This window comes from Ranitomeya imitator, chromosome 1, assembly GCF_032444005.1.
Source record: "Ranitomeya imitator isolate aRanImi1 chromosome 1, aRanImi1.pri, whole genome shotgun sequence".
In the NCBI taxonomy this organism is placed as follows: domain Eukaryota; kingdom Metazoa; phylum Chordata; class Amphibia; order Anura; family Dendrobatidae; genus Ranitomeya; species Ranitomeya imitator.
Window position 1 is genome coordinate 823,038,297 of NC_091282.1, and position 21,928 is coordinate 823,060,224.

A 21,928-nucleotide genomic window follows, 5' to 3' on the forward strand; every position below is an offset into this window, starting at 1 on the left:
GAAATATGAAAAATGAGAGGTTTTAGCACATAAAAATGGCCAATTTTATGTGTACCTGGTAGCCCTGGGTCATGTCCTGGACTCACATTGCTGGCCTGGAGGACTCGCAGACAGTAGAGCAATGCATACACAGTAAGTAGTATAAACTGTCTCTGTAATGATCTCCCTCCTTGCTCCTGCCCATGCACTGCTTGCTGCACGGCTGTCTGTGACTCACCTCACGGTCCTCACCCCTTCCCTCACATTCCTCAGCCTCCTTTCTGGCTGTAGTGCCTCAGGCTGGAGGAGCCATGAAAACACAGCAGCCCTTACTGTTTGATCTTTGCTCCAGGCAGACGGACCCAGAGATTGAGTGGTGGGGTATAATACACCCCCACTCACTCTATCTGGGTCCAGGGAGCAAACATTGCCAGTGATGGTGTGTGTGGCTGTATCGTATGTGTGTGTGTGCGCGGAGCTGTATGTATGTGTCTGTGTGGTGCTGTGTGTGTGGAGCTGTATGTGTGTGGGGCTGTATGTATGTGTGTGTGCAGGCAGCGGAGCTGTGTGCATGCGCGCAGAGTTGTATGTGTGTGCGGAGCTGTCTGTACGTGGAGCTGTATGTGTGTGGAGCTGTATGCATGGCAGCGCTGTATGTGTGTGTATTTGCAGAGCTGTATGTGTGTGAGCGGAGCTGCATGTGTGTGTGGAGCTGTATGTATGTGTGTATCTGTGGGGTGCTGTTTGTGTGGGGCTGTATGTTTATGTGCGGGCAGCGGAGCTGTATGTGTGTGCGCGCAGAGCTGTATGTGTGTGTGGGGCTGTATGTGTGTGCGGAGCTGTGTGTGTGCAGAGCTGTATGTGTGTGCGGAGCTGTATATGTGTGTGTGCGGGCAGCGGAGCTGTATGTGTGTGCGCGCAGAGCAGTATGTGTGTGTGGGGCTGTATGTGTGCACGGAGCTGTGTGTGTGCACGGAGCTGTGTGTGCAGAGCTGTATGTGTGTGCGGAGCTGTATGTGTGGAGCTGTATATGTGTGTGCGTGCAGAGCTGTGTGTGTAGCTGTATATGTGTAGCTGATATATGTGTGTGGAGCTGTATGTGTGTGTGTGTCCAGAGCTGTGTGTGTGCGCAGAGCTGTATGTATGTGTGTGGGGGCTGTGTATGGGCAGAGCTGTGTGTGCGGAGCTGTATGTGTATGTGTGGGGCTGTATGTGTGTGCGGAGCTGTATGTGTGTGCGGGGCTGTACGTGTGTGCGGGGCTGTATGTACAGTATGTGTGACACGAATGGCAAAAATCGCTGATGTGAAAGTAGCCTAAGTCACTGCCGACAGTGTGCATTAGGGTTCATACTCACATGTGAGAAACACGGATGAGTGTCGCACATCAATACCTGGCACTCAGGAGCGGCGCGTGTATTGCTATGCGGCCACAGGCTCCGATCTCAGTGCCAGGTATTGACGTGCGACACTCATCCGAGTATCTTGCATGTGAGTATGAGCCCTGTTGTGAATTCTGTGGCTGAATTCACTCCTGTGGTCACAAGTGGTACTGCAGCTTCTGAGCTTCCTCCCTCAGGTGTTCTGGTGAGCTCGTTGGCTGCTTTGTTATTTAACTCCACCTGATTCTGTCTTCCTTGCTCCTTGTCAATGTTCCAGTGTTGGACCTGAGCTTCTGGATCTTTCCTGTGGCCTGCTGCTCTGCTTAGATAAGTGTTTCTTTGCTTTTGTTGCTACTTTTTCTGTCTAGCTTGTCTATTCGTTTTTGCTGGAAGCTCTGAGACGCAAAGGGTGCACCGCCGTGCCGTTAGTTCGGCACGGTGGGTCTTTTTGCCCCCTTTGCGTGGTTTTTTGCTTTAGGGTTTTTTGTAGACTGCAAAGTTCTCTTTGCTATCCTCGCTCTATCTAGAATATCGGGCCTCACTTTGCTGAATCTATTTCATTCCTACGTTTGTCTTTTCATCTTGCTAACAGTCATTATATGTGGGGGGCTGCCTTTTCCTTTGGGGTATTTCTCTGAGGCAAGTCAGGCTTGTTTTTCTATCTTCAGGCTAGTCAGCTCCTCAGGCTGTGCCGAGTTGCATAGGTAGTGACAGGCGCAATCCACAGCTGCCTTTAGTTGTGTTTAGGATAGGTTCAAGTATTGCGGTCTACAGAGATTCCACGTCTCAGAGCTCGTTCTATTGTTTTTGGGTTATTATCAAATCACTGTATGTGCTCTGATTGCTGGCACACTGTGTCACTGGATTGCCTACATAACAGAGCCCTTAGTCATACCAATGGGGGAGGCAGCACTAAAAGTGCCTAGGGCAGCACAAACTCTAAATACGGCCCTGTGTGTTGCCTGAATTTGGCAGGGCACCAGGCCAACACATGTCACTTATCCACCTGTTACTTATCCACCTGTTACTGATCAATGTTTAAGCTAGCCCTGTCCCATACATCCATGCTGTGCAATTATACTATTTGTACCCTGGGTCAATTAATGCCACTTTTCCTGGTGTCCACCCTTAATTTGAGATGTGTTGGCAGCTTTTTGCTCTCCGAGCTGAACCAAACCTTGAAAGGTTTGCTCATCTGTATTGCTCAGCCGGCGCCTGTGATATAAATATATATATTTTTTTAAATGACCTGAGGTCTGGTCTAGTTTTGATAACCAGCATGGCAAAACTGACAGTTGAGGGCAATATTCATGACCCCTTAAAAGCCCGAGAATACGTGCCCCTAGCTGTCAGCTTTAGTTTTGCTGGTTATCAAGAATAGATGGGTCCCCACGTTTTTTTTTTAAATTATTTAAATAATTTTAAAAAATATAAAAACTTAATTCCAGCTCACACAGTGGCTCTATGCTCATCCACCTGGGGCTCAGACACCAGCCTCGCCCTGGCCTCACATCAAGGATAATAGAAAAAATTGGAGTTCGGCTCAACAGGACTGGATTTTTCTTTTCTTTTTCAAAAGAAATTATAGTGCATACAAAAGTCATTAGTAAGACTGCTTAATGCAGTCGAAACGCGTCGACTGGGTCATGTCGACCATGTACATTTTTCTTTTGTATGCACTATAATAAGGTGATAAATTTTACATTATAGTATCGACCTCTCAAGTTCCAGGCTGTTAAATTTAGCCCGGTCACTTGAGAATGGTATATAGATCCCTGTGTGAGACGGTCCGGGTCCTCTGGAAGAATCCAGTGGTCTGTGATCGACATCGTTCTCAGACATAAAAACCAAGGTTTCTTAGGCCAGAAGGGGGCTATAAGAATCACCCTCGCCTTGTCCTCCCTAATCTTCTTCAAAACCGACGGAATCAGACATATTGCAGGGAATGCACATGCAAGGCTGAAGTCACAAATGATCAAAAAGGCGTCGACCACCTGAGGGTTCTTCCTCGGATTCAGTGACTTTGCTGTTTAACCTCATTACAGAGATCTAACTCTGGAAGACCCAACATGGTAACAATCTGTTTGAGCACATTTTTTTTTGTGACTACTCTTTTTGTTGCAGCTGTTTGCGGCTCAAGAAATCCGCTTTGACATTCTGTTTTCCCATTATATGTAGGGCCAACAAAGACAGGATGTTCGCTTCTGCCAAAGTAAATATCTGCTTTGTGATTGACATCAGAACTCTGGAGAGAGTACTTCCTTTTAGTGGTTTATATGGTTTATGTACACGACTGAGACCTGGTTATCTGGGATGACTCACACCCTGCAGGAGGGGTAGTAATCTGTTTAGTGCATACTCCACTGCTAGAAGCACCCACAAATTCCAATAGCCCTCCTTCTCTTCCTCTGACCATTTCCCTTCAATTAGATGGTTGTCCAGATGACACCCCTCACCCTTTAGGACTGGCATCTGGCATCTGTGGTGACTACCTTGGTGATATTACACAGCCAAGGGACTTCCCCTAGAAAACTTATTCTTAACCAGCCAAGAAGAGAGCGGACTACTCCCCTTGGGAGAGTTATTGCCTTCTAGATGTACTTGCAAGGCCATCTCGTTCTCTAGAACGTTCCACTGTAATTCTCTTGTGTGGATAGATCTCACCGCCGGAATACAAGAGGAGGGAACTTGGCAGGGACATTGCTTTCCTGAGGGTCATTATGTTTTTTTTTATTACTATGGAAATCAGACTGATTATTTTTTCTTTTGGGAGATGACATTTCTGAAAATCAGAGTCTAACGAGAGGCCTAGAAAAATTATTTTTTTGGGGGCCCTAATTTTGATTTTTCTAGATTTAACCACCAACCTAAGCATGTTAAGGTGTTGCATAGTTAGTTGTCTGACAGTGACTAAACAAGTTTCCTATTAATAAATCGTCCAGTTAGGGGATTATCAATTTGTCTTGTCTCTCAAAGGTGGGCCATAACTTACGATATTAGGTTTGTAAACACCTGAGGCCAAAGGATAGACCTTTGTATTGAAAATGTATCACAAATCTCCTCATTGTCACTGCCGCCCTTAAGAATTTCGGAAATATCATATGAATTGGGACATGGTAATAGGCGTCCTTTAGATCTAGAACTGCCATATAACATCCAAGAAAAAGCAGCGCTACTGCTGCTTTAATTCAATCTTGAATGATGGAATTTTCAGGAACTTGTTTAATCTATTTACATTATCATTCTGCAAGAATGGTCTGTTTTTATGAGAAATTGAGGGTAGTGGAATCCCTTCCCCCTTTCTTCTGGAGGGACGTTCTAGTAAAATATTCTTCTCTTTTAGGTTTAGGACTTCTGTCTCTAAGGCTATGTGCCCACATTGCGGATTAGGCTCAGGAATTTTTTGTGTGGATTCTGCATCTCTTGGCAGAAAACGCAGGTGCGGATTTGTCGCGTTTTTTTGTGGGAATTTCTTGCTTTTTTACCCCTGCGGATTTCTATAATGGAATGGGTACAAAAATGCTGCAGATCCGCAAAAAAGAAGTGACATGCTACTTCTTTTAACCCGCAGCGTTTCTGTACGGAATTTTCCGCACCATTAGTACAGCGTTTTTTTTTTTTCTCATTGATTTACATTGTACTGTAAATCACTTGCGTATCTGCAGCATTTCTACACGGTAAAAAATGCTGCGGATCCGCAGGAAATCCACAACATGTGCACATACCCTAACACTAGTTGTTGCAGCGGAGAGAGCGTGATAATTCTCTTTGGTGGATGCCTCTGAAACTCCAGGCTCAACCATGATATTATTATTTGGGGATGATTGAATAGTTTTGGATAAGTGCTTATTAGTGATGAGCGAGTGTGGTCTCCGACTCGAGTATTTGTAATTGCTCAGAGATTTAGTTTTTTGTTGACACAGCTGCATGATTTACGGCTGCTAGCCAGCCTGAGTATATGTGGGGGTTGCCTGGTTGCTAGGGAATCTCCACATATATTCAAGCTATCAGCTGTAAATCATGCAGCTGAGGCAATGAAAACTACATCTCCGAGCAGTTACAAATACTCAAGAGACAACCCGAGCAACGAGTATATTCGCTCATTACCAGTGCTTATTCGAATAGCTATAGCGCTTCCCGAATAGCTGCATAGGTAACCTGATACCTGGAGCGCTTCAGATGATCAGATGTTCTGCGCCACAGCTGCATGTGTAGTGGCTGTTTCATAGTCACAACACATGCATGGATAGCACTTATCCGAAGCTATTCGATCATCCCTAGCTATACTTCGGATTCAGACCTTGGAGAAAATCTTTTCCCAGGCTGGAAGCAAGAGAGCCTCTCCCTACCTAGGAAACAAAATAATTGGAAAGGCTTTCTGCCCTCCTGGGAGGGACCATCGAAAAGGAATTCTGTATTTCTTTTGGGAGCGATCATCCCACCTATCCTGGTCCCTGAATGTCTTTTCGACTAATCCACCATCTCCGATGGGGTGTTTGAAGGATGAAAAGGGAGATTTTGGAAACTCTTTTTTTATACTATCCCCTGCGTTTCCTACGATATTGTCCAGTGCCGCACCAAACAAGTATTCTCCCTCACATGGGAGAGCGCAACTTCACTTTCGCTTAAATATCTCCCTGCCAACATTTCAACCAGACAGCTCTGCGGCCTGCATTGAATACTGCTGTGCAACTGGCCGCTAATCTCGCCGAAGCGTTTAACAGGAAGGCAGTTGCTCCTTTCATTACTGGGAGCGTGGCCAATATGGAATCTCATGGCACCTTATTTTTTTGCAGAGCCTCCAGCTTACTCAACCAGACCATAATTGATCTAGCTGTACATTTCACTGCTATGGTCGGTTTTAATGCTCCTGCAGAAGATTCCCATGTACCTTTAAGGAAACTATACATTTTTATGGTTAAGGGGTCCTTTGCTAATCCCATATCTTCGAAAGGGAAGCGAAGAATTCCCTGAGGCTTTTGAAATTGGTATATCGAGGAGGATGTCACGAAGAATAACGAGATAGTTCCTTGCATGTCCTTTAGCAGTTATTTGACTCACCTATATATACACAGTTATGGGAAAAAGTATTTACCCCCTTCCAGATTTCCTATTCTTTTGCATGTTTGTCACACTTAAATGTTTCAGATCACCAAACATTTAAATTTTAGCAAATTCTGGAAATATAAGTGGGCCAAAATTCCTCCAAAGAGTTGTAAAAGACTCATTGACAGTTATCGCAAACTCTTGATTGCAGTTGTTGCTGCTCTGGGTGAAGCAACTTACAATTTACTTTATGAATTGTGGTACATGGTTTGTAATAGATATAAAAAAGGTAACACTGTATACCTTGCTGCTATTTATAAATTTTCCTACTACCTATACCTCTACATTCCAACATCTATTATTGAAATTTGTGTTTTTATTTACCGTATATACTCAAGTATAAACCGAGATTTTCAGCCCATTTTTGGGGGCTGAAAGTCCCCCTCTCGGCTTATACTCGAGCCATACCCGGGGGTCGGCAGGTGAGGGGGAGCGGGGGCTGTCTAATAATACTCACCTACTGCTGGTGCGGTCCCTGCTTCTTCCAGAGCTGCAGATTCTTCCTGTGCTGAGCGGTCACATGGTACCGCTCATTACAGTAATGAATATGCGACTCCACCTCCCATAGAGGTGGAGCCGCATATTTATTACAGTAATGAGCGGTAACTGTGACCGCTCAATACAGGAAGAAGATGCGCAATATTTACCGCTCCTCGTTCCAGTGTGGCTGTCTTCATCGTCCTCTGGCTGTGACGCTCAGGTCAGAGGGCGCGGTGACGTAGTCAGTGCGCGCCCTCTGCTGAACGTCAGTGCTGAAGACAGAGCCGCACGAGGAGCAGGTAAATATTGAAAGTGCCGGGGTCCTGAGCGATGAGAGGTATGTGATTTTTTTTTTTTATCGCAGCAAAAGCATATGGAGCAAGAGACTGTATGGAGCATCTTATGGGGCCATAACGTTTGTGCAGCACTAAGGGGCAAGTGACTGTATGGAGCATCTTATGGGGCCTTAACGCTTGTGCAGCACTATATGGGGCAAGTGACTGTATGGAGCATCTTATGGGGTCATAACGCTTGTGCAGCACTAAATAGGGCGAATATCTCTATGGAGCATCTTATGGGGCCCTTATTACCCTTTATGCAGGATTATATGGGGCATATTTTAATATGGAGCATCTAATGGGGCAATCATAAACTTTATGGAGCATTATATGGGGCTCCTGATTCAATATGGATATTCAAAAACACTTAACCTACTGATGTCTCAATTAATTTTACTTTTTTGGTATCTATTTTTACTTTTGAAATTTACCGGTAGCTGCTGCATTTTCCACCCTAGGCTTATACTCGAGTCATTAAGTTTTCCCAGTTTTTTGTGGCAAAATTAGAGGGTCGGCTTATACTCGAGTATATACGGTAATTACTAAATGTTTTAGAATTTAAAATATTCTTCTTGGTCGCTTCTGTTCTTTGTTCCTGATCACGACATCCGGAGCAAAACCTGTGTTGCATAGATTTCTGTAAGAAGTGCAGCCCATTATTTATGGGCATTTCATAGATTTATGGACAATTTGTGATATTTCACTCTCAGATGAAGTAGGATCCGATGTAGAATCATACTGAACTCCCTCTTGTGACTCAAGAGTTGTCCTAGAACTGGGGAGATTTTGTGGTTCTGCTTTAATGTTTTGCTTTTACAGAGTAGGGAGCTCAAGGAGTTTTCTACTCCTACTTTTAATGGGGATATCTCAGACCAGAGGTGAAATTTGGGGTTTCCTAGCCATGGCCTAGCTAATTACGGACCACATATAGCACAAACTCTGTGGTTGGATTGACAATTATTTTTTTTAGGCGCCTCCGGAACAGGAGGCAGAATCTTGTCTGATAAATCTCCCCGGAGACTGCAGAATCTTCCTTTCTGCTGGAGCTGTGCGGAATTGCCCTCGACTCCCTGGCCTTGAGTATGCCACCCGAGCGATCTCCACTGCTGTTGCTACCCCATTGATCCAGGCATGGCCGCTGCCATTCTTTCTTCTGGTGCTGTTTCTAACACTGGGACTGAAGTTGTGGCAGATGCTCCGGCTCCAAACACTGCTGCTGCAAGGGCTGCTATGTATCCGTAGTGGTACACACAACCTCGGCAGCAATCCTACCCTTATATAACAAATATTAAACAAGTGGGATATGCCAGCCGCCATGGCTGCAGCTTTCGGTACCGGCCCGGAAGTAATATCCTGGGTGAAAAGTGCTAAGAGGGACCACCCCTCTTAGTTCTTTAATCAAAGGGCACCGTTCCTCTTTCACAATTTTATCTGCGTAGTTTAACCCCTTAGTGACGGAGCCAAATTTTTTAAATCTGACCAGTGTCACTTTATGTGGTAATAACTCTGCAACACTTCAACAAATCCCAGTGATTTTGAGATTGTTTTTTCGTGACACATTATACTTTATGATAATGGTAAATTTAGGTCAATGTTTTGTGTTTATTTATAAAAAAATATCAAAAATTTGAGAAAAATGTAAAAAAAATTAGCAATTTTCAAAGTTTGAATGATTATCCCTTTAATCCAGATGGTCATACCACAGCAAACCATTAATAAATAACATTTTCCACATGTCGGATTTACATCAGCATCATTTGTAAAATGTTCTTTTATTTTGTTAGCATTTTAGGAGGTTTAAAAATGTAGCAGCAATTTTCCATCTTTTCAAGGAAATTTACAACATTTATTTTTTTAGGGAACTATCGATGTTTGAATTGACTTTAGGGGTCTCATATATTGGGAAACCCCCAAACGTGATATTTTAAAAACAGCACCCCCTGACATTGAAAACTGCTGTCAGGTAGTTTATTAACCCTTCAGGTGCTTTACAGGAATTAATGCAAAGTGGTATGACAAAAATGAAAATGTGTATTTTTACCACATAAATGTTGGTAACTTCTGAACAGGTTACAACAGCCGACAGTCTCTAAGGCGGCTATTTGGTCGTGAATTGCCATGGCAAACATCAGGACCATACAATCATGATCTGAGGGCATGAATTGGGATAAATAGGAAGCCCCCACACTGTTAGCCATTAATAATAATGATGTAGTTACTATTGACAGCAGCATCTAAGGGGCTAAACAGATATGTACGGTGCCAACACTGATCGTGGCTGATACAGCAAGTTATCAGCTATAGTGTACAGCCGACAGCTACTGGATTGTCACCTGTATGGGGAGGATATTCTCTTATATCTCAGGTCAGTTAAAACACGTATTGGCTGTCATTAAGGGGTTAAACAGACTTTTTATGGCAATTTTTTTGACACAGATGGCACACTTGCGGGCAGATATCTTTTCTTTACTTTTTGGAGCAGGGTCCTTGTCTCCCTGAAAAAATTAACGAGACCTAGCCATGCCTGGTACTTACTAGGTTCAGCTTAGCGCCAGGTTCTGCAGATGCAGTGCAAGATGATCGACTGTCCTCCATCATAGGACCGGTCCTACCTTATGGCATCTTCTCATCACCAGGTGCTAGGATGTGAGCGCAGCTGCTAATTGGATGACTCTCTTTGACATGGTCCCATAGGCTTGAACAAGGCAAAAAAAAAAAAACCCTCAGAAGATAATATGACAGCCATCCCCTAAAAAAATAAATTCAGCATGTGCTGTATAAAGCAGTGCATTCCATTGTAGAATGCAAGCGGCAGTGACTCTGAAGGACCTGTGACCGCATCGGACGTTACTTCCAGTATGCACATGATGAATCCAGAGAAGGGAGGAGAGTCGGAAGCTACGGAAGGACCCCGGCTAGCAACCGCTCTGCTTTACCCAGAGATGCAGAAAGAGCAGTGAGGACCTGTGTTTAAAGGCGACAGGAGCAGTTACCAGAGGGGAAGGCTAGAGAGACAGTATTCAGCTGCCTGGCCTAAAGGTATGTAGGACACTGCTTGGTGCCAGCCACAGAGCACCGCAGGATGACTTCTTCATGCCCCATAGGTATAGGAAAAACATTGGAAAGTCTGTTTCCTGTCTTTATTAGGGAGATGAGTAACCTCCTGTGGTGCCGTCATGGAGGGTCACTGGAGAAAAATATAATAAAGTAGTGTTATGACCCTAGGGCAGTGCCATTCCGGTAAGCTAGCGCGTTAGAAGCATGCAGGGTGCAGAACGATCAGTGAGAAGCCATGCCATCTACAAAATGGGAGCGCACTTCCATTGAAAATAACATTTATAAATGTGTTTAACCTCTGAATGACCACCAATGTCTTTCTACTGACCTGCGTTATAAGAGACTAGCATCCCGACAGCTGACCATCCTATAGCTGTCAGCTGTACAATATAGCTGACAACTTGTTGCATCTAACATGATTTCTGTTGTTCCCGACTACAGTTTTATCCCTTAAATACTGCTGTCAATAACGACAGCATCTAGATGGTTAGGCGTGTGGGGGCTCCCTCTTCAACCCCATCGGCATCCGGAGATCGTGTGGTCCTGATGTTTGACATGCAATTCATGGCCAAATAATGGCCTGAAAGTCTGCCAGCTATTGAGGCCTATTCAGAAGTCAGCAACATTTACATGGAAAAAAAAATCGTAGTTACTTACCGATAACGGTATTTCTCTGATCCCATGATGGCACCACAGAGAGAGGGGTCCGCCCCCACGGACAGGAAACCTACAGGTGAAAAAGGGCGTACCTCTCTCCCACATCAGTTGGTTTACAGAGCCTTATACAGAACTTCAGCTGCAACTCAATATTTGCACAAATTAAACTTAACCAATTTAACTTAACAGAGGCACCGTGACTAAAGCTAATGACTAAGGGTACCGTCTCACAGTGGCACTTTGATCGCTACGACGGCACGATCCGTGACGCTCCAGCTTCGTAGACTACGGTCACACTTCGCAATGCACGGCGCTGGAGCGATAATTTCATGACGTATTTGCGATGTAGAATCAGCACAGGAGGTGGAGAATATCGTCCACACCTTTGTTACACGATGCGATCATGCCGCCACAGCGGGACACTTGACGACGAAAAAAAGTTTCAAATGATCTGCTACGACGTACGATTCTCAGCGGGGTCCCTGATCGCAGTAGCGTGTCAGACACAGCGAGATCGTAAGTATATCGCTGGAACGTCACGGATCGTGCCGTCGTAGCGACCAAAGTGCCACTGTGTGACGATACCCTTATACATTATAATGTGCACACCTGTGTGTGAAAAGGGAGGGAATATACGAGTGCCATCATGGGATCAGAGAAATACCGTTATCGGTAAGTAACTACGATTTTCTCTTTCCCTCATGATGGCACCACGGAGAGATTTGCATAGATTGTAACTCTTAGGGAGGGACCACTGCCTCTATAACCCTTCGCCCAAAGGTGAGATCAGAGGAGGTCAAGTCTAAACGGTAATATTTGAAAAATGTAGATTGGGAAGACCAAGTGGCAGCTCTACATATCTGTTGTACTGAAGCGCCAGCTCTCTCCGCCCAGGATGATGCCACTGCTCTGGTTGAATGGGCTTTTATATTCTCCGGGATGGTTGTCCCACAGGATGAGTAGGATAGGGTGATGGCATCTCTTATCCATCTTGCTAACGTGGCTTTCGATGCTTTGTCCCTTCCGTGGATCCTGGAAGCAGACAAACAGAGCCCTATCCTTCCTGCACTCCCTAGTGGCTGATAGATATTGGACCAGACACCTTTTTACGTCTAGGGTATGCAATGTTTTTTCCCCCTCATTTTTGGGGCTGGGACAAAAGGAGGGCAAAGAGATCTCTTGAGTTCTATGAAATTGTGACGCGATTTTAGGGAGGTAAGCCGGGTCAGTTTTAAGAACGCTTGTATATCGCTAACGCGGCGGGCCGAGGTTAGGGCCTCCAGGAGCGTGGTTTTTAGAGATAAGATTTTTAAAAGGAGCGTCTGCCAGGGGCTCAAAGGGAGGTTTGGTTAGAGCATTTGGAACAAGGTTTAGATCCCATGGAGGAGTAGTATGGAGAGGAATAGGCTTGGACCTACTTGAGGCTCTAATGAATCTCATGATCCAGCGATTTCTGGCTAGATCATGGTTGTACAAAGCTCCCAAGGCTGCTACTTAAACCTTTAGAGTGCTTATCGCTAGACCTTTTTCCAGCCCCTTCTGCAGTAACTCAAGGATTTTCTCTAAATTTTTTCCACACTTTCCCATATATTTTGGTGGTTACGAGTTTCCTACTCTGTAATAGAGTGGATACTAGACTGGGGGAGAAGCCTTTATCGCTTAGTAGCTTCCTTTCAAAAGCCAAGCTGTCATGTGTAGATTCTTTACATTGGGGTGAAACACCGGTCCCTGGGATAAAAGTTTCGGAGTGTCTGGTAGAACCCAAGGGTTTGATATGGACATTTTTCTTAGCCAAGAAAACCATATTCTGCGGGGCCAGAATGGAGCCATTACTATCACTGTTGCTCCATCCTCCCGAATTTTCCTCAGCACCAAGGGAATGAGGGATATCGGAGGGAACGCGTAAGCAAGACGATAGTTCCAGGGAATTGTAAAGGCGTCTAGAGCTACTGGGCCCCCCCGGGGATCGATTGAGCAGAAAATTTTTACTTTCTGGTTTTGATTGTTCTCAAACAGGTCTATTTCTGGCTGCCCCCAAAGTTTTACGATCTGGTTGAATACCTATTGTTTTAGCTCCCACTCCCCCTGTTTTAAGCATGTCCTGCTCAAGAAATCTGCAGTTTGGTTTTCTGAGCCTTTTATGTGGAGAGCTGTCAAGGACTTCAGATTGTGTTCTGCTATGTGGAAGATGGATTAGGTTACCTCCATTAATGCTCGAGACCTGGTGCCACCTTGGTGGTTTAGGTATGCTACCACTACCTGGTTGTTCGAAAAGATTTTTACGTGATGGTATTAGATAAGTTTTAGAAAGTGCGTTAGAGCCAATTTTACCGCTAACAGTTCTTTCATGTTTGAAGAGACTAGCTCTTGATTTTTGCTCCAATTCCCCTGTGCCACTTGATCGTCTATATGTGCTCCCCACCCACAGGGGCTTGCATCCGTCGTTAGGATTTTTTCTGTCAGTAGTGCCCAAGGAACCCCCTTGGTTAAATTCACTGGGTCTGACCACCATACTAGGGAGTGTATCGTGCTTGACGAGATACTTAAGTGCCCGTCTAAATTTCTGCGCAGAGATATGCTTGAATCTAAAGTTTCCCATTGCAGGTCCCGGGTATGACATTGTGCCCACTGCACGGCCAGGATACAGGCTGTCATGGATCCCAGCAGGGACATCGCTTTTCTTAGAGAATGACTGGAAACGTTGTCATCTGTAACACTGCCTGTGTCATTTTTTGGATCTTCCCGAGGAAGATAGCATTTCTGCGTGATCGAGTCTAGGACTATCCCCAGGTACTCCTGTACCTGGGTTGGCACTATTCTGAATTTGGGTATGTTTAGTTGCCAACCTAGACTCAACAGTGAAGCCATGACCAAATCCAACTGTTGTTTGCAATGTTGGGATGAGGTCTCTACCACCAGGAGATCGTCCAGATAGGGAACTATTAGGACATTCTGTTTCCGTATGTGGGCCATTACTTCTGACATTATTTTCGTGAACACCCGTGGTGCGATGGCTAACCCGAAGGGGAGAGCCCTGCATTGGTAGTGTTTCACTTCCCCCTGGATATTCACTGCCAGTCAGATATTTTTGATGATCCCTGTGGATAGGCACATGGTAATATGCGTCTCGTAAATATAGAACAGTCATGAAACACAAGAGAAAGAGCATTTTTACGCAAGATTTTATTGTCTCCATTTTGAAATGTTGAATCTCGAGGAAACTGTTTAATCTTTTGAGATTTATGATCGCCCTGTATGATCCGTCCGGTTTCCTGCGAAGGAAGAGGGGAGAGTAGAAGCCCATGCCTTTTTCCTGGTATGGGACTTCTTGTAGCACTCCCTTCTGAATTAAGTTCAAAATTTCTTCCTGGAGAGCTGACTGTTTGTGTGATTGTCTCTGAGGTGTTACCATGAATGAATTGCCGGGAGGAGTGCGGAATTTCAGTTTGAGACCGTCTCGTATTATGCTTAATATCCAGGGACTGTTTGGAATTTTTTCCAAGGCTGGAAGAAAACAGGCTAGTCTCCCTCCGACCCAAGGAATACCTTCATTGTGACTTCTTATTGTCGGGAAGGAGGTGGGGGGGGGGGGGGGGGGGGGGGTTTGTTGAACATAAAGCCTCTGTTCTTATTCCTTTTCTCTTCCCATCCATCTTTGTTCCCTTTTGGGGGTCTCCTCCGCATGAACTTTCTGTTCCGAAAGGGACGCCTGTAAGACTGATCGGGGAACCCGGGAAAAGATTTTTTCTTATCTCCGGCTTTGTCAAGGATATCGTCTAATGTTGACCTAAATAAAAATTCGCCTTCACAAGGTATTGAGCATAGTTTGGTTTTGGTTTGCAAATCCCCTGGCCAGCATTTTAGCCACAGGGCACGTCTCGCGGCGTTTGAGAAGGAGGCTGACATAGCCGCTAATCTAGCCGAATCTACCGATGCGTCAGCCAAAAAGGCTGCCGCACCTTTCATCACAGACACTGACTTTTGAATTGTCTCTCTTGAGACTTTTTCCTTTAATTGGGAATCTAAGTGCTCGAGCCATACCATTAAGGCGTGGGCCGTACAAGTGGCCGCGATGGCCGGTTTTAGTCCACCCCCTGCCGCTTCCCAGGAGCTTTTCAAGAAAGTCTTAGCTTTTTTGTCCATTGGGTCTTTTAAGGTACCCATGTCTTCGAAGAGCAGGGCAAATTTTTTTTATAGGCCTTTGCTATGGCCACATCCAATTTTGGTGCCTTACTCCAAGATGAGCAGACTGGGTCATCAAAAGGGTATTTTCTCTTGGGAGTTAAGAGAATTTTTTTGTCCGGTTTCTTCCATTCTCTCTTAATTAGAGAGTGAATTTTTTCATTTATTGGAAATGCTCTTTTCTTTTGTTCCAAACCACTGAACATTATATCCTGCGCCGTTTTCTTAGGGCGTTCATCTACCAGACCCATTGTTGTCCTGACGGCTTTTACGAGAGCGTCTGTCTCTTCGATAGGGAAGCAACTGCGTCCCCCTTCTGAAGATAGCGAAGAGGTCTCGGAGGCTGATGAATCACTAGAATCAGATATTTCGCTTTCTGACTCGTCCACACTGGATTCAGGGGACCTATGACTTGATTTGCGTTTTTTCTTTGAGGTCTTAATGCCTTTGAGGGCACTATCAACCTGGCTCTTTATTAGTGACTTTAGGTCTGAGGCAAACGCCGGGGATTCTTCCTGAATTGTTTTCTCTATGCAAGTGATGCATAGCTTTTTCTCCCATGAGGAAGGTAGCTCTTCTGAGCATATAGCACATACTCTGTGCTTTGATTTGTCTACACATTTCCTTCCCTAGAAGAGTAACTCCGTATTAAACTCGGCACTTTCACGTAGATCACTCACCCTCCTGTGGATAAGAGATACCGTCTCAGGCCTGGGGACTATATCCACCGCTGGATTCGTCACTGGTCGCGTGGTTTTCGCAGAAACTCGGCTGCATTGTGACCCTGAGCGTCCACTGCTGCTGCGCTGTTGAGAGGAAGTGTTTCCCTTGCGCTGATGCTGTGTACGCTGGTGCCGCTGTACCTGCGCTTGCTCAGGAGATAACTGTATAATCTCCTGCGCATCCTGCTGCACCTGGTCGCTCATAGTGGCCTCCGCACTGTGATTAGTGCAAAAGGGGTTTGAATTGTCCACGTTTTCCCGCCTGGAAACGCCCCTTTATGCCTTGCGCTGCCGGCGGAAGTGGTGATCTGCGCATGCGCACCGCTCGATCACATAGGGGAAGATATAAGCGGGGACACGCCCGCGCGTGTCTCAGCGTTCTGCCTGCCGGCGCCCGCCCACCTGCTCGGAGCCCCCGGCCCAGGTGGCAATGGCGCCGGCGTTTCAGCAGTCCCACATGTCCAGCGCTCCAGATACCGGCTCTTCTGCGCCTGGGACCCCATGGAATGGTAGCCGCCGCTACCCCCATGCACCGCTGTGCAGCGGTACGCAGGCTATGTCGGTGACCGCCGCCACCTGCCTCCTTTTTTTTTCCTGGGGAAGGCAGACTTGATCCTCTTCACTGCCTCTCCCTTCTCACTCACCTTTAAGGTCCGCCGACCCCAGCGGTGGTGCTTCAGGGAAGGGAAAAAGGGGGCGGGGGGGGAGAGAGGAAAACCGCTCGACCCAGCCATGACAGGACGCCCCCTGTCAGGAACTGACTGGATCGGCCCCTGGTATCCCACGAAGGATCTTCAGGTACGTGCTGTAGGTTCCCTGTCAGGGACAGGAAACCAACTGATGTGGGAGAGAGGTACGCCCTTTTTTACCTGTAGGTTTCCTGTCCCTGGGGGCGGACCCCTCTCTCCGTGGTGCCATCATGGGGGAAAGAGAAAATCAGTTTCTTCTTTCCGGTTATGCCACTTTGCATTAATTCTTGAAAAGCACCTGAACGGCGAATAAACTACCTTAAAGCAATTTTAAATACATTGAGGGGTAAGGTTTTTAAAATGGTATCACTTTTGGGGATTTCCAAAATATGGAAGCCCCAAAGTCACTTCAAACCTTAATAGGTCCCTAAAAAATAAGTTTTGTACATTTCCTTGAAAAAATGAAAAAAAAAAAAAAAACCTGCTACATTTTTTAAGCCTTCTAACATGCAAACAAAAAACATTTTACAAATGGCGTTAATGTAAAGTAGACATGAGGGAAATATTTATTAATTTTTTTGTGTGGTATGGCTATCTGCATTAAAGGGATTAATCACTGTTTGAAAATTTCCAATTTTTTTTTAATTTTTCTACATTCTGATATTTGTATAAATAAAACAGAAAATATCATCAATTTACCATTACCATAAAGTACAATGTATCATGTAAAAACTATCTCAAAATCAATGAGATTATGTTGAAGAATTCAAGAGTTCTTGCCACAAAGTTACACTGGTCAGATTACAAATATTTTTCTCGGTCACTAAGTAAATACAATTACATTTTTTAATAAAACTAGATTTTTGGTGAGGTGTTTGCTAATGCCCAAAATGAATCCAAGCATGCAGCCATATGGCCTTGCGCATTAAATGAAAAATCTATGGTTGTGGCCTTATCCTTTTCACCCAAGAATCAAACTTATGGATTGTTAATGAATGTTGGTACACAACTGTTTAAAAATAATTTAATATATAAACAATGACAAAAATACCAAAAGAGTCATACAATTATGTACACGTCATCATTTAACATTTCCATCAAATGATTTAATAAAGAAAAAAAAAAAAAAAGGACATTGATACTTTAATGCTGTAGCCACGTGTACGGCTGCCATGCGGATTTTAATTAGAAGTCTGCTTTTCTTTACGTTTTCTAGTTGTCATCTTTTCAAAGTAGCTTAGCAATCACTCCAATGTGCCTGGAAAAAAAAAAGTCATATCCATTTTACTAATAATTACAGAAATCTAACTTTGTAAATTACAAGAAACTTTTTTTCTTTGACAATGTAGTCTCTGTGGAAGTTTATGTAAAGGGTATGCACTTTTTTGTTTCTACTAGTCTGCATAACCTGCAGTCATTTAGTGCAGAGAAAAGCAGGGCATGTACGCAACATTACCAAATTAATAATACTCATTTCTGCTCACTGCATTTATACTAGGCAGATTTGTGGGTTCGCTTTTAATCAATTGATACAGGGATAGGAAACAAAGGGTGGTTATTAATGGAGCACACTCGGACTGGGTAGCGGTTAGCAGTGGGGTACCACAGGGGTCAGTATTGGGCCCTCTTCTTTTTAACATATTTATTAATGACCTTGTAGGGGGCATTCAGAGTAGAATTTCAATATTTGCAGATGACACTAAACTCTGCAGGGTAATCAATACAGAGGAGGACAATTTTATATTACAGGATGATTTATGTAAACTAGAAGCTTGGGCTGATAAATGGCAAATGAGCTTTAATGGGGATAAATGTAAGGTCATGCACTTGGGTAGAAGTAATAAGATGTATAATTATGTGCTTAATTCTAAAACTCTGGGCAAAACAGTCAATGAAAAAGACCTGGGTGTATGGGTGGATGACAAACTTAAATTCAGTGGCCAGTGTCAGGCAGCTGCTACAAAGGCAAATAAAATAATGGGATGCATTAAAAGAGGCATAGATGCTCATGAGGAGAATATAATTTTACCTCTATACAAGTCACTAGTTCGACCACACTTAGAATACTGTGCACAGTTCTGGTCTCCGGTGTATAAGAAAGACATAGCTGAACTGGAGCGGGTGCAGAGAAGAGCGACCAAGGTTATTAGAGGACTGGGGGGTCTGCAATACCAAGATAGGTTATTACACTTGGGGCTATTTAGTTTGGAAAAACGAAGACTAAGGGGTGATCTCATTTTAATGTATAAATATATGAGGGGACAGTACAAAGACCTTTCTGATGATCTTTTTAATCATAGACCTGAAACAGGGACAAGGGGGCATCCTCTGCGGTTGGAGGAAAAAAGGTTTAAGCATAATAACAGACACGGATTCTTTACTGTAAGAGCAGTGAGACTATGGAACTCTCTGCCATGTGATGTTGTAATGAGTGATTCATTACTTAAATTTAAGAGGGGACTGGATACCTTTCTGGAAAAGTATAATGTTACAGGGTATATACACTAGATTCCTTGATAGGGCGTTGATCCAGGGAACTAGTCTGATTGCCGTATGTGGAGTCGGGAAGGAATTTTTTTCCCCAATGTGGAGCTTACTCTTTGCACATGGGTTTTTTTTGCCTTCCTCTGGATCAACATGTTAGGGCATGTTAGGTTAGGCTATGGGTTGAACTAGATGGACATATAGTCTTCCTTCAACCTTAATAACTATGTAACTATGTAATCCCAAAACAGAGTTTACAAATTCTTAATGGTGAAGAGAATAATAAAATGACTTTCAATGTGACTTACCTTCCAAAAATGCAAATTCGTCAAAAGCATCAATTGCGTTGTCTGAAATTAAGAGAGCAGCCCATTTAGAAAAAGAACTAGTGTCTCATTAACATCTTTGTGCCATGAATGTTTGTGTTTCATCTGAACCTTCTAAAAGCTATACATCTTTAATACACACATTCAGCCAGTCATATGAGGGCTTGATTCTTCCATGACAGACTGCGAATATGATTTTAATAATTTCATTTACCACATGATGTACAAGACAAGCAACCCAGCAGTGCAATTTTCCTGTTGCTCTTCAGGTAGCATTTTCATGGAACACACCGAGCAGTAATACAATTCTGTGATCAGTCTAATTAAAGAGGTTGTTTGCTACAGGGAAAATCCTGGCATGTGACAAGTAATGCCACTGAACTGATTAAACTTGTAAGTCCAGTAGTGAACAATCACTTTAATTGGAACCTGTCAGGATTAATAATAATCTTTATTTTTATGTAGCGCTAACATATTCCGGTTTACAGTTTTGCACACATTATCACTGTCCCCCATGGCAGTGTTTTTCAACCAGTGTGCCGCGACACATGGTCGGGTGTGCCGCGGGGAACGGGAGTCAGCTGTTCTCTGTGCCGACTGTCAAGCTGACAGCCGGCACAGAGAAGCTGCAGCGCGCCGGCTCCCGGAGATCAATTGTACTCGCAGACATCTACCAGCTGCGAGTACAATTGAGGCTCTGACCGCTGGGTCAGAGCGACGCCAGCAGCGTGATCAAGTCATGTGATCACGCTGCTGACATCACTATCCGGCGCGCAGGAGAAAGAAGAGACTTGGTGGTAAGTGCTCCTGTGCTGTGGAGCTGAAGACACCGAAGATTCAGCATGGGGCGGGTTTATGGGGAGTATGTGGGGGGATTTATTCAGTGTGTGGGGGGGGGATTTATTCAGTGTGTGGGGGGGGGATTTATTCAGTGTGTGTGGGGGGATTTATTCAGTGTGTGGGGGGGATTTATTCAGTGTGTGGGGGGGATTTATTCAGTGTGTGTGGGGGATTTATTCAGTGTGTACGTGGGGGGGGGCTGGAATTTATTTAGCATGTGTGGGGCAGGGTGCATTTATTCTGTGGAAGGGGATGGATTTATTCTATCGGAAGGGCAGTGGATATATTCTGTGGGGGTGAGTGGGGAGATGGGGGTGGACACAGTAGCGAGGGGAAAAATGTGTGCTGACAGTACTGGGAGCAACGGTGATGGGATGTGTGAGGACAGTATGGGGAGTCGGGGGAATGTGTGAGGAGGAAATGTGGAGAGAGCAAAGGGGTATGTTAGCAGGGGGGGGGGGATGTACAGGAGGAGGCTATTAGAAATGTGTGCAGACAGTATGGGGGGATGAAAGTGTGAGTGGTCACATAATAGATACTGAGTAGTGTGAGGGTAACAGCCAGGAGGAGACAGTATGCCAAGTAGGAGGAGTGTAATGAAGGGGCACAGTAGAGAGACTGGGCTCTCTATGAGGGACACCATATGAGAAGGCAGTGTGAAGTATGGAAAAGAGAGGGTAGTGTGGATGGCATGTACCATAAGAGGGACAGAGAGGGTCATATTATGTGCTGGGAATAAAGTGAGGGGCAATTATTTACTCAGGGGCTCAGCCTAGGGCAGATATTGTTATTCCGGAGCATTATAATAACACTGCTATCTTTAAGGGTGTTGTGTCGGGATGTGCTGCAGAAGACAGGAGAAGATGGAAGTCTGCAGAAACGAGCTCTGCCGGTGGATGAGAAGAGTAATCATGGCATCTGGACAAGGTGAAGATGAAAAGAAAGAGGCGACTCCACAAACAAGGTCATCTATCAGGTACCTGGATGTAAATGTGTTTTTTTTGTGATACCAATTCTCATTTTTATTTGTTAGGAACATTAAAGGGGATGTCCAAGGTTGTGATGAGTCTGCAGTCATACTATGTGACTGCAGACTTCTGAATTCTCACAGTGCACACTGCTATCATAATTCTCTGGTGTTGGTGATTTACATACATGCGGTCACGTGCTGACTAGACATGTGTGGCCTCATTCAATGAAAATGAATTGACTGAGGCCGGACACGTCTAGTTAGAATGTGGCCAGAAGTATCCAAATCACATACTTGTGCTGTCATGACCGTCCACCGGCAAGGGAGAATCCTGAAAGTGTGCAGTGCTTGCGCTGTGAGAATTCAGAAGCCTGCAGTCACATAGAATGACTGCAGACTTTCATCTCAAACCTGGACGCACCATTTTGTGCCATTTTGGTTGGTGGTGTGCCTCGGGATTTTTTAAGTATAAAAAGTGTGCCGCGGCTCAAAAAAGGTTGAAAATCACTGCCCCATGGGACTCACAATCTAAATTCCCTATCAGTATGTCTTTGGAATGTGGGAGAAAACACGAGTGCCTGGAGGAAACCCACACAAACCCAATACAAACTCCTTGCAGATGTTGTCCTTGGTGGGATTTGAACCCAGGACCCCAGCACTGCAAGGCTCAGTGCTATCCACTGAGCCACCGAGCTGCCCCCGAAGGATTGTGCACAGT

General features: G+C 44.7%; 1 protein-coding gene across 1 annotated transcript in view; it reads right to left on the minus strand.

The window, feature by feature from the left end:
- Positions 1-17,600: 17,600 nt before the first annotated feature.
- The window catches only part of POLE4 (DNA polymerase epsilon 4, accessory subunit), a 40,181-nt gene continuing 35,853 nt past the window's right edge, over positions 17,601-21,928 (minus strand). The window contains exons 3-4 of the mRNA XM_069740425.1: positions 19,383-19,424; positions 17,601-17,848 (exon numbers count right to left, since the gene is read on the minus strand). Coding sequence (XP_069596526.1) covers positions 17,835-17,848; positions 19,383-19,424 — 56 coding nt within the window. The 3' untranslated portion in view covers positions 17,601-17,834. The remainder of the gene's footprint in view (positions 17,849-19,382; positions 19,425-21,928) is intronic.